The sequence below is a fragment of the Betta splendens genome, chromosome 11, assembly GCF_900634795.4.
Source record: "Betta splendens chromosome 11, fBetSpl5.4, whole genome shotgun sequence".
In the NCBI taxonomy this organism is placed as follows: domain Eukaryota; kingdom Metazoa; phylum Chordata; class Actinopteri; order Anabantiformes; family Osphronemidae; genus Betta; species Betta splendens.
In genome coordinates this window covers 839963-852539 of record NC_040891.2, presented here as the reverse complement: position 1 = coordinate 852539, position 12577 = coordinate 839963, and the positions used below count along the sequence as shown (strand labels likewise).

At 40.6% G+C, this 12577-nt stretch overlaps 1 protein-coding gene across 4 annotated transcripts in view; it reads left to right on the top strand.

Annotated features, from left to right (window-relative positions):
- The window catches only part of vars2 (valyl-tRNA synthetase 2, mitochondrial), a 49911-nt gene that overhangs the window by 16656 nt on the left and 20678 nt on the right, over positions 1-12577 (top strand). For all 4 annotated transcript variants that reach the window (XM_029166232.3, XM_029166233.2, XM_029166234.2 and 1 more), the window contains 19 exons: positions 79-187; positions 267-355; positions 775-865; positions 988-1115; positions 1476-1579; positions 2043-2124; positions 2232-2308; positions 2482-2569; positions 4316-4412; positions 4923-4993; positions 5077-5202; positions 5303-5407; positions 5674-5742; positions 5825-5903; positions 7718-7848; positions 9997-10149; positions 10342-10569; positions 11339-11450; positions 12175-12377. In XM_029166232.3, the coding sequence (XP_029022065.1) occupies positions 79-187; positions 267-355; positions 775-865; positions 988-1115; positions 1476-1579; positions 2043-2124; positions 2232-2308; positions 2482-2569; positions 4316-4412; positions 4923-4993; positions 5077-5202; positions 5303-5407; positions 5674-5742; positions 5825-5903; positions 7718-7848; positions 9997-10149; positions 10342-10569; positions 11339-11450; positions 12175-12377 (2142 nt within the window). The remainder of the gene's footprint in view (positions 1-78; positions 188-266; positions 356-774; positions 866-987; positions 1116-1475; positions 1580-2042; positions 2125-2231; positions 2309-2481; positions 2570-4315; positions 4413-4922; positions 4994-5076; positions 5203-5302; positions 5408-5673; positions 5743-5824; positions 5904-7717; positions 7849-9996; positions 10150-10341; positions 10570-11338; positions 11451-12174; positions 12378-12577) is intronic.

Here is a 12577-nt window from a genome sequence, read left to right as displayed (position 1 = left end):
TTTCTGGGCTCTGTTTTTTCCAATGACACAATGGTTGAAAGTTGTATGTAAATCTAAAATTTGTTGTTTTGTTGCCAGGTGGACACCAAGGAGCTGTCTGGAAAGACTTTGATGTCTGTTCCTGGATATGAAAACAAGATAGAGTTTGGAACAATGTATACATTTGCATATCCTGTGGAGGGACAAGGCGAGTATTTGTGACTGTTTGAAATATGATATGTGACTGTTTTGCTCTATGTTAGATTATAATTCTGGTTTTGGTTTAGATAGAGAGATCGCTGTGTCCACCACCCGTCCTGAGACTATGCTCGGAGATGTGGCTGTAGCTGTTCACCCTGATGATCCTCGATATTTGGCTAGTATTTGTTTTTAGTTGACATTTCAATGAGAAAAGGCTTGTGAAGTACTTTGTCAGCACATTGTGTTTTTGTTATGTAGTTATGTAAATGACGCTGAATTTTCTATATTTCTGCATGAATATGATTTGAAATGTTCATCCAGGTTTTAATAGTACCATTAATTGAACCAGTATCAGGCCCTTACAGGGCGTTTGAAACACATAAGGAAAACGGGTTTTAGAGGTCACAATACAAAAAGAATGAGAAAAGTTTTAATTGTTGCACTTTGCCATTGCAAGACTGTAAAATGTTTTGAAAATCTGAAGCAAAAGAAAAATCTGAAGAAAATTAATCAAACAGTAAAAGAGACAGTAAACAGATTACAGCACACAGGCTTAAAGTGCTCTTTTACACAGTATATGTATTGAATATCCAGGCTGTTCATGGAAAGCAATGCAGGCACCCCTTCACAGACAGACTCCTGCCCATTATCACTGATTCAGTGGTGGAAATGGATCTTGGAACAGGTGATACCACTACTCTTTGTAATCATCTAAGCCTTATCAATAGCCTCATATATCTATATTTTTATTTTGGACACCTTCTGCAATGATGGTTATTTATTATGAGCTTGGATTGTTTCTTGTAGGGGCAGTGAAGGTGACTCCTGCTCATGACCACACTGATTTTGTGCTATCACAAAGAAACTCACTGCCACGCCTTATGGTTATTGGTGAAAATGGAACCATGACACGCCTGTGTGGACTGTGGCTGGAGGTACATGAACACCACTGTCTTTATCTTGAACTCTGTGTCATCAAAGTGTTCAGATTTATGTCAGCTTGTACAAAATACTTACTGTAGATATAGGAACAAAATAATAAAGTTTGCAAAAAATATTTCATTCATAGCATCTTCATTATGGGCTTTTTTGGGCTTTTTCTGCCAAAGACAATCCACCACAAAATTACTTTAATTGTTATATTCAGTGGTTTAACATTTTATGTTTTAATACAATCCTGCTTTGTTTCTGAACACTTCTGTGTTTAAGAAAGTCAGATCACTTTTAACCAAGTATTGATCCTTCCAAATGGTTGATGTGAAAGTAGCTGCTGTTATCATTTGTTTTATTGTAAGGGAGTCAAGCGTTTTGATGCCAGGCAGCTTGTGGTGGATGCCCTGGTGGAAAAGAAGCTTTTTAGAGGAGAGAGGAGTCACGCCATGATGTTACCCATCTGCAGGTATTTTGAGTCAGTATGTGCAAAAAACATACATGCACATTCAAAATGTAACAGAAAAACAGATTGAAAGGCAAGAATGAGCAACATTGCAAGAATGAGCATGTGACTAATATAAATCTTGTGCAAAAAGCAAGAAATTTATTTACAATTTAATCGAAATTAACAATACTAACTTATTGTACTTTTTAATACTGTCACTCAAAGAACTAAAATAGTGAAAATAATGGGGCCTTATAACATTACCTGATGTCAACAAAACAAACATCAACTCAAGCCTTTGACCAAACAACTGATCTATGTGACACTATAAAGACAAAAGAATGCAGCCAAGTTAGATTTATATATCTGTTTGTTTTTCATGTTAATCTCTTCCCTAAACACTGTACATTTAAGATATTTAATTTTCTTTTTCTTTTCTCTCATCTCTGTATTATATGTCTGGTTGGTTCCCTTCCATCCTCAGCCGTTCAGGAGACATCATTGAACCGCTTTTAAAAAAGCAGTGGTTTGTTCGCTGTGATGAAATGGCTAAAAAAGCTGTACAGGTACATTTGTCGCTCTCAAAAAGCAAACATTTCTAGTTTACTCAAAGTATACAGGAACCACTATGTTTTAATATTTCTATTATGTGATTTTTTTTGTCTTGTATCAGGCTGTGGAGGATGGACACCTAGAAATAATCCCTCACTTTTACACTAAGACATGGAAGAACTGGCTTTCCAACATCAGGTAATCTGTCCTACCCTTTGAATTTTGACTATTTTCATTTAGAAAATAGGACAAACACAAGCGCTATACTGTATGTAATTTTTCTTTGGTCTGAAGTGTTTGTGAAATGACACCAGCCTCAAGATTAATGAACTTTTGAGTATTGCAACAATGTAGACCTATGTCTTTTGCAGTGATTGGTGCATTTCCAGACAGCTTTGGTGGGGTCACCAGATTCCTGCTTACCGAGTGGTTCTTGCTAATTCCACTGACCACCCAGAGGTTTGCCCGTTATTGTTATTTGTTAGTGCCCCGTTTTACAGAAATTATTAAAGCAAATACTGAAACTCGTGAAAATTATGCTGTGACATATTTTGCTGCGTACTCCACACATTTTTATTTTGTATTAGCCTTCAATATTTGAAACCTAAACCATACCATTGTGGGATTATGCTGTTAGTTCACCACCTCCACTATGAAATCTGTCCTTGTCCGTTTTCACTCCTTTTTTTTTATTTACTGACTTGTCTTTGAGCAGAAGTTGTCATTTGAGGTGTTAGTATGACCTCTGAAATCTAGTGGTCACTCACGATGGTTGCTGTTTTGGCAACTATCCAGGAACTAAACCGGCAAATTTTCATGGAATGTGATGCCACTGGAATTTGGTGTATTTTGTAATTGTAAAATAATATCAAAATTAGTTCATTTCTAATGTAAATGAAAACAAATAGCTGAAAGAAATAATGGAGTGTTTAGAGTCTAGCTGGCAAGGTGGTTCCAGCTTACATATGTGCTCTTTTCCAGCAAGTGTTTAAATCTCACACAGTGATAAGTATCAGTACCAATTGGCAGGGTGAATTGTCTCATTGACAATATTGACACACTTGCTGTGCTAGATTTAGCAGTAGTGTTTCTAAGCTGAGGCGTGTGGAAAATCAAAAAGACATACTGTAAGTTAATGGTTGTTTGAGTCAAAATGTTCAATATCCTAGCCACAGGATATCAAACCCAGTACCTTTACATGTGTTTGATGGTGGGTTCTAAACCTACCACTCACGGTTGGACTCTTCTCGAAGTGGTTGACAAAGATCTCACCCCTGTGGACTGATCTCCCTACTCAACTAGTCATGCTTGGCTTTAATTCTTTTTTCGGTTAATTTCTGGGAAATATATCCTGGTGGCCTGATGTTGTTATGCTGCTGTGACCTATCTTTTTTTGTTGTGAGAGCTCTTTTGTCATTACACTGACCTCCTGTTGATATGATATTCGGCTTCTTGCTCAGCTTGACAACTGCTTTGCCGAGCTATGAGCTGTTCTACATGCTCTGCAGCTTCCAACTGCCCCAGCACCTGGGGATTGGTGTAGGCCTAACAAAGTGGCATAAGCAAGCAGCTTCTGTATCTTCTATATCAAGTGTAGCTCTTCAAATGATCAAAATAATAAGTTGATCGCTTATTAAGTCTAGCAACAGCAACTTGCAACTCTAAGTCTACCTGTTCATGGGCTGCCCTAGCACTGTTTCTGCTGTGAATTTTCCACTGCTTACAGAATGCCTTGAGAGACACACCTTCTTCAGGTTCACAAGATGAGATGCTTGTGTAAACTCCCATGAAACGTCAAGTACCCTGGGTATGGAGCTGGTCTTCTGCGGAATCAGGGAATTTCTTGGCTGCATTCTTCTCTCTAGTGCCCTGGTATGAGAAGCTGAGAAGTCCACTTATGAAGAGATTCTTATGAAAATGACCACATTATTGCCTGGCATGGCCCTAGTCAGGCCTGGTGTTGGGCTTTGTAATAAAGTACCTGGTGGTCAGGTTGCTGCCTTGCTGACTGGCCTTTGCTGAATGGTGGGTCAACAGTTTGCAGTTCCCACCATGCTCAGGAGGAGCAGTAGGGGCAGCGAGGGTCTTGGCAAACTCATTTCTAAACACAGAAACTTGGGTCATGGCAAGGTGTAATACCAATTATAATGTGCAATATAACACCAAACTGTTGTGTCGGTTTCTTATGCTGTATGTGTGTCATAGAATGATCAGTGGGTTTGGGGACGGAGCAAGGACGAGGCCCGACAGAGAGCTGCTGTCAAATTTGGAGCAAATCCAGAAGACATTGTTTTGTCTCAGGGTGACTCATCTTTATCTTAATTTTTTTTTAAATCACATTGCTTACTTAATTACCCTGGTTCACTAGTCATATTTTTTTCTCCTGTTTTAAAATGGATATTAGCTTTTGCCATTTTTTTTAGTTTCTGTTCTAAATGTTACATCTGAGCACAAAGGGGAAAAAAATGCTTTACTGTGATTATACAGTGTAAAACTAACTCTTTTACACTGTATAATTTACTTACAGGAACTTTAGGACATAGGTTTAACAGAGTCAACTTTAATTAAAGCCTTAGAATTCTCTAACCTTCATTTATCAGGCAAAGATCAGATTTACTAGTGTGTTACTACATCTTTCAGTTATACCTCATGCTGCAGTTGGCATTTTTCATCCTAGTGATGTAATCCTTGTTACAGTTAATATTCTGATAAATGTAGCTGTAATGGCTAGTGGATGTCCAATAACTGGAAAGGGGGTTAACAATATACAAATATTTCTTTGTTACTCATGTCTTCCTACTGCTTCTGTCAGATTCTGATGTCCTGGATACGTGGTTTTCCTCTGGACTGTTTCCTTTTGCCATGCTGGGTTGGCCAGAACAGGTTTGGCATTTTTTGCAGCTGACAATGCATTAACAGTCCCATTTCTTTTGAGTAATAATACCAACAATTAACATTTCCCACAGACTGCTGATCTTCAGCGCTTTTACCCCAATTCTATTCTGGAAACAGGCAGTGACCTCATCTTCTTCTGGGTGGCAAGGATGGTGATGCTTGGCACAGAGCTGACTGGACAGTTACCTTTTAGACAAGTATTTACATAATGAGAAGTCCACAATCAAATACCAACCATACAAACACTATAGAGGAAGCAAAACGATTATTGTTCTATGTTCTTATACTGTATTTCAGGTTCTCTTTCACTCCCTGGTGAGAGATAAACATGGCAGGAAAATGAGTAAATCTCTGGGAAATGTTATCGATCCACTAGACGTTATAGATGGAGTTTCTCTGGAGGTAAGACATTATCACTACTACTAATAAATTACTCAGTATAGAACTATCTGAGTTATCAAAATTAGGCTTTTTAAAGTGCTGCCATAAATATAATGAAAACACACTCCAGCAGTCTAGTAACACTGTCCTCTCTAAGCATAATACATACAAGCATGGGCTTGTTCCAAAAATATATCTAATCAAACATAATCAATAAAGTATTAGTTTAGTTATTTTGTTATATTACAAAGTACAACTCTTGCTTTTATATTTTTCCTTTCTCTCAGAAACTTCAGGAGAAAGTCAAAGAGAGAAATGTTGACTCAAGGGAGAGGCTATTTGCCATGGAAGCACAGGTTAGCTCTCCTCCGCACTAACATAGTTTGTCTGGCTGACCAAGAACACACAATACTTCCTCTTCTATCTGCTTTCCCCCAGAGGAAAGACCTCCCAAAGGGGATCCCTCAGTGTGGCACTGATGCGCTAAGATTTGCTCTTTGCTCTCACAAGATACAGGGTGAGTGATATCTCTGCTCACCATTGGTCAGACTGTGCAAAGCTGTGCAGAATGAAATGTAAAACACTATGTTGTGGGAACAGAAGATGCAACTTTTTCTATAGTAAAAGAGAAGTGAGACTTGGAACTGACTCCTGTGATCTACCCTGCATCATGTTAAACTGTTTTGTATTGTTTTCATCCACCAGTGTTCTTGTACAATCCACGGGCTACTTGCCACAAAATCTATCCAGCAGGCACACAACCGAGCTTCAACATTAAAATATGGTTGAAATAAAGTTAATTATTGTTGTGATGTCAATGCAACATCAAAATGTTTAAAGGAAAACTTTTTCAATAGGGTTTGACCAAAACGATCTTGGGTAGTATTTAAGAATGAAGGGACAGTCCGTACCCTCCATATTATCTGTGCAGAGAAATTATCATTTATTCCTCTGCTAAAAGTCTCTGAAACAGGACAGAGGCTTTTTTTTGCCCCGGGCTCACAGACTACAACTAGTGCTTCCTGGTTTCCTCTGTACCTGCCCCAGCAATGTTCAGGCAAAGAAGGGGGGCAGAGCCAGGCTGCTGGAGCGAAACTGATCTTTCTGCCATTGTTTTTCCTCGCATAAGCGTATTCAATGACAAGAGGTCCTGCTGTCGATTATTTAGAAGACAGCAAGTTCTTCAGCACATACTGATATTTCTGATTAGTTGTATGAGCCATAGTACAGCGTAGATGACTTACGCCTTATGGAGGAGGACAAAGCTGCACTGCAACAGACAACTGCGAGCCAGATGCATCATGTCTCTGCGCTGAAAGCACAAGTGAATCTAACAGACAAACGTTCAGACATTGCTTTACATTTTTAACAAAAAAAAACAACAACACATTTTTAAGTGTGTTTGAATAAAGGTATCGTTTGTAAGTCTTTTCGCAGCTTTTTATTTTAAATCAAAGCAGACAGTTGTCAGAAAGCCACAGATGTCTCATTTAGCCAAAACCCTCTTCTTTTTTTCATCTGCTGTTGGTGGCTGGCAAAACAAGACAGTAGTCCCTTCAAATATTGTCTGTGATGATACATGACCGGTCGATATATCTGTGGCATCTCCCCGCTGTCTGCTGCTCCGTGGCTGGAAACCCCCTACGCTGTCAGCTGCCTCGCTGTCAACTCATTTCGGGCACCTTTTGGCTGTGACAGCTTCATCCACTCTGCGTACCTCATCTGGGCTGCACTCTGGATCATACAAGTAACCCTGAATATCAGACTGTTCTAACACTATAGAAGTCGCTGTCTTCTAAATAATCCAGAGCAGGTTGCCGGCCATTGAATATTAGTGCTGTATGCGTACAGAGGAAACCATGAAGCACTAGTTGTATTTTTCTAGACCACAGCAAACCATCTGCCAAGGCATCTTACTGGAGGATTATATGATAACTCCTCTGCATAGAAATTATGGAGTAACCTGAGTGTCCCTTCATTCTTAAATATTACCCGACATCGTTTTGGTCAACTCCCATTGAAAATCGGTGTAGTTTTCATGTAATGCTAAAATACTCATAAATTAACTTTAAAATGATGTCAGTTGTTTTTGTGACGTTAATGTAACGTTGAAACAATGTTTAATGCTATAACGTTAACAGCAAGACGTTATAATAACATTGCCCCATCAATTTACTATTCAAAATTAACACATAATAGTGGTCATTCAACTATAATTATGATGTTGATTCAACTATGATTCGACAGTGAAATGCCTGCTGGGTACTAGTTTCATTGTATTTTTATTACTATACATGGTACGTGTTTGAATTTTTTTTCTCTCTTCATCAGGAGAAGACATCAGTTTTTCTGCATCTCAGGTTCTGAGCTGCCGACACTTCTGTAATAAAATGTGGCAGACATTGAGGTTCACACTGAAAGTATTGGCTGAGAGCACAACACCAGTGGGAGCACTGGAAGAGGTAAACCAAAGAAATTGCTTGTTCAATGGAACTGTACTTAATTCATATTTGTACAGACAGTATATGTCTGTACTATTATATTGTTGGCCAGTCTGGGAGCCAACCTGCCTCTAACTGTCCCTTAAGCCAAGACCAGATCTGTGCCCTGGTTTGGCACTTCAAGTGCAGCACTCCAGTCATCTACCCCAAGTCTTGTTGATCACAGTAAAGGAACTATAAAAGAACTATCAGGCAGTGATGTCTAGATAAAACATCAACACTGGCATGGTGGCCTCTTGTCTTAATCCTCCCAGGTTAAGCATTGATATAGAGAGGTGTTGTCAGTCCTGCCTGCCTAGGGGACCTGGGCAATGGGGCTAGTGGATTCTGGGGTGGCCATATGCCACCACACCCCTACTGCACCCCTGCAGTAGGGGTGCAGTAGGGGTGTGGTGGCATAGGGGTGCCGGAGTAGGGCCATTTTGAGGGTGGCGTGTGCCTGTCTCCGGGGAGCGGAGGCGGGCCTCCCTGCCAATCTGCAGGGGCGGTCCTGGAGATGGAGACCTTGGTGTCCTGTGTCCAGGGGGGTCCCTTTGGGGGTACCTGCCTGTGCCCGAAGGGGTGTCTCTCCCCTGGGACGCTGCCCCTGTTCGGGTGGGGCGCTGCCTGCGCTAGCGGTCTGACGCCCTCTGGTAGTTGCTCGGGCCTGTTGCGGGGCATGGGGTGGAGGTCTGTTGGGTTACTCGGGCTGCGGTCTTCAATGGGCCCTGGACAGAGGTTGGCTCTCAATGCACAGCCACAGAGTATGTGTGTAGGTTTGAGTGGAGCACTACATGGGGCGAGCATGAGCATTGTGGTAGTGTGTTGATGTGGGTGTGCATCTCTGTCTGTTTGAGTGTTTATGCGTGTGGTGCGGTTGGTGTGTGGGGAGCCCGTTTCTGCCCGGGGTATGTGGATTCGCTGCCTGGGTGGTCTCTGTTTCTGCCAACCCTCACCAATTGCCAGGCCCGGGCGAGTGCCAGGGGATATAGTCGGGCTGATGGGGTAGACTCTGGGCGCAGAGGCATCTCCATGGGTCCTCAGGCTCTGCTCTGTTGTGTTTACCCCTGGTTCTCATGGGTTGGACAGCATTGACCCACAGTGACATGAGGTGACCTGACCTTGGGTGCTGTCTCTGTGGCTGCTGCAGCTCTGCCTGGGGGGCTCTGTGTGGGCGGCTTGGGTCGCAACACCTGCCTTCCTGGAACTGAAGGTGTGTGGGCTCCCTGGCTGCTAGGATTCCTTCCTCTGCTTGTTGGATGGGCGTAGTGGCCGAGCTCCTCCCATCACCCTGGCTTCCACAAGTGGCATTGTTCATGCACCAACGTCTGCCTCACCCTTTTGGGTGAACAATGTTAAGCTACATCTTTTCTAACCTTGTCAGCGGCTTCGGACGTTATCACGGCATTCAATGGTCATTATTAGTGGTTATCAGCCCATACGTATGGGCCAGTAGGTGCCCATCTACCTGCTGGCTGCGGTGAATAGGTGCAGTAGGTCGCCGTCATTGATTCATAAGGTTTATCACGGCTCGGATGATTTAACCAGCAGTCAGTAGGGGCGCTGTTGAGCAGTTGTTGTTCAGACAGGAGGATCGAAGTTTTTGATTTTGATTTATTAGCGAGCATAACTTAGCATACATATAATATAGAACTGTACTATATAATACTATACTATATTATATATTATTACTACTATATATACTATTACTGTATATAATATTAATACCCCCCCCCCCGACACACACACACACACCCCCCAATGCACAAACTCAACCTGTCCACCAGCACAGCGACATCACACACATTTAGGATGAACTAAAAAAATAAAAAATAAACCATTAATCAAGAAGACTTTATATATTTCTTATATACTCCTCTTGTAAAAGCAAAACTGTCCATCACATTACGGCATTCAGCCTAATACATGCTGCTTGTTGAACTGCTGGACAGGACGCACAAAAAATATGATGGATGCAAACGGTGAATAACAGGTTTTACCATCGCACTTTCATAATGCTCTAAACGTAATATTATGAATTATACATTTCTTATTGATGTGAACGTACAGTAGCATTGAGCTAAAAGTACTATAAAGGATGTATTTAGGATTTGTCTTTTTATTGTCCAGACCAGACCAGTGAGCAGCATGGACCGGTGGATCTGCTCCAAACTGTACAGTACAATAGTACAGTGTGAACAGGCCTTTGAAGCTTATGAGCTGCATACTGTCACATCTGCCCTTTATACCTTCTGGGTTCATAGCCTGTGTGACGTGTACATGGTAAGGAGCATCTCTTTCATCAGCAAACAAGGACAGATTAGAGATGAGATATCCTGTTTCTGTCGTATTTGCAGTAATCAATGCCTCAATCAATGTAACCAACTCCTTGAGATACATACAGTAAATAAAGTGCTAGAATTCTGGCTCCAGATGTGACCAGTATTTGTCATGTTTCTTTGTCTTTTCCTTTAGGAATATGTGAAGCCTGTGGTGGGCCAGACTGACATAGAGCATAGTGACAGAATGCGACATGTGGCCAGCACTGTCCTCTATCACTGTGTGTCAGTGTCTCTGACCATGCTTTCCCCTTTCATGCCCTTCATTACTGAGGAATTGTGGCAGAGACTCCAACCATTCAGACCTAGAGCTTCTGCTCAGGACAGTCTGTGTTTACAGCCGTACCCACACTCCTCCCAGCTGGTAAGTCTAAGCCAATTATTCCTGCACATAACCACAACATCAGACGAACATAAACTGAAGACAAACATTTTCTGCTTATGGTGTGGACACGCAGAAACACCTGATATGGATGAATCTGTGAATCATTTGTGTTTGAATACATTTTGTGAAAGTAAATGAAACATTTTATATACACTCCAACACTGCGAGCAAAATATATATGTAAAAGAAGTAGTACACAAGAAAAGTGTGTCCACTTCAAGATCTGAATCACTAATACAAAACAATATATGCATTTCTTAGAATCCAACTTTAAAACAGTGTCTATTTCTATGGTATATTTTATTTACCCTGTCAATGAATGATAGAAGAGTGATAAAATGATAAATAGCATGTAAATGTAAAATGTAAGAGCACAGATTCAAGGCACTAGTTTTATGTGCAGCGAAGCCTATACATACTTCACAACACAGTAGGTACACTGTTAGCTTTGCAAGTTTGCGTTTTTTTGTGTTAATATGGAGTTGATTTAATTTTCAAAATTCAAAACCTTCAGTTTTGTCTGCAAAGGACAGTCCACCTCTTCCTAAGGACCTTAAACTTCCTAATTGTATTTACAGTTAAGAGAAAACCACCTGCTTGGAGACATTTCTTCCGATTGCTTTTGTTTTTGTTTGTTTTTTTCTGATTTTCTAAAATATCAGTGTCCACATCAGTGTACAGATCTTTCATCCTCTAACTCAATAGGTTTCAAGTTGTATGCTAGTTGATATGTTTCTGTTTTTTTCAGGCACACTGGCATTTCCCTGAAGAGGAAAGAGATTTCCTGTTGGTCCAGGAAGTAATCAGAGTGGCACGTTCACTAAGAGCACAGTGTGGCATGACCAAAGAGAAACCTGCCAGTAATTCAGTCAACAACTTCAAACAGCCCTTCCATTTCAAACAGTTATTCATTCCATAGTTTCAGTAATCACAAGTGCTCAAATATTTTTTATATTATTTATATTATTTGTAATTTCAATTATATTTCTGACAAAAAAGCTGCTGTTGCGATCAATAATTTTTTATTTATTGTCAATTACACATGTCTATGACATACATACATACATACATATTGTACTATACAGGCACAATGTTGTTTAAACTGCATATTCATCTCAATTTAGTCATCTTCAATCAACATGCTGTTGGATTTTTTAAAACTCACTGTAAAACTCACTACATACAATATAGAATATACTAAACTAGCTCTTCCAGTTCATGAGTAGTTAACTTGCAACATGCACATAGAGCAAGAGCTCTTTATTTCCTGCTGTTTTTTTCTTTACTGGTTCAAGGCACTGAAGTACCTGCCATATTTATTTATTATCATCTTGCTGTTCTCAACAATATCTTGTTTATGGTAATGTTGTTTTCTGGTCATTGGCTCGCCCTTGCAAGGATGGCAGTGGTGCTGAAGACAGTTGTAGCTGTTTTTAGTCATGAGGCAGGAAAGGTTGAAATACAATGAAATACTGAAATGCTTAATCTAGAAGAATCTTCAATTGTTGTTATGGCAACCAAAACAAGTAGGATGATAATGTAGCTTCGTTTATTAACATCTTGCTTGCATGTTGTGTGTTTCAGTGTGGGCAGTGTGTTCACACCACCAGGCCCAGGTTCTGCTTCACTTTCAGTCAGCTGTTTGGACTCTAAGCCGGATCTCTCACCTCCATATCTTCTGTCCTCAAAGAACTAACTCTCTCGTCTCTGTCCACAATACACCTCCACCTAAAGGAAGCCTCATTGGTGTGGTGGACCATACATTTCAGCTACACCTTCACGTCCAGGTGTGTTACAACTGCAAACATCAAGTGTTTTTTATACAATTAAAAAAAATCTGGTAGTGGTCACAACTTCACTTTGAGTACACAGGTTTCCTCCCACAGTTCAAAGACATGCAGTTATGTTATAGTAAATGGTGACTCTAAGTTGCCTGTAGATGTGTCCGTGTGAGAGTGAGTCAATTGTTTGTCTCCCTGCCTCTTGA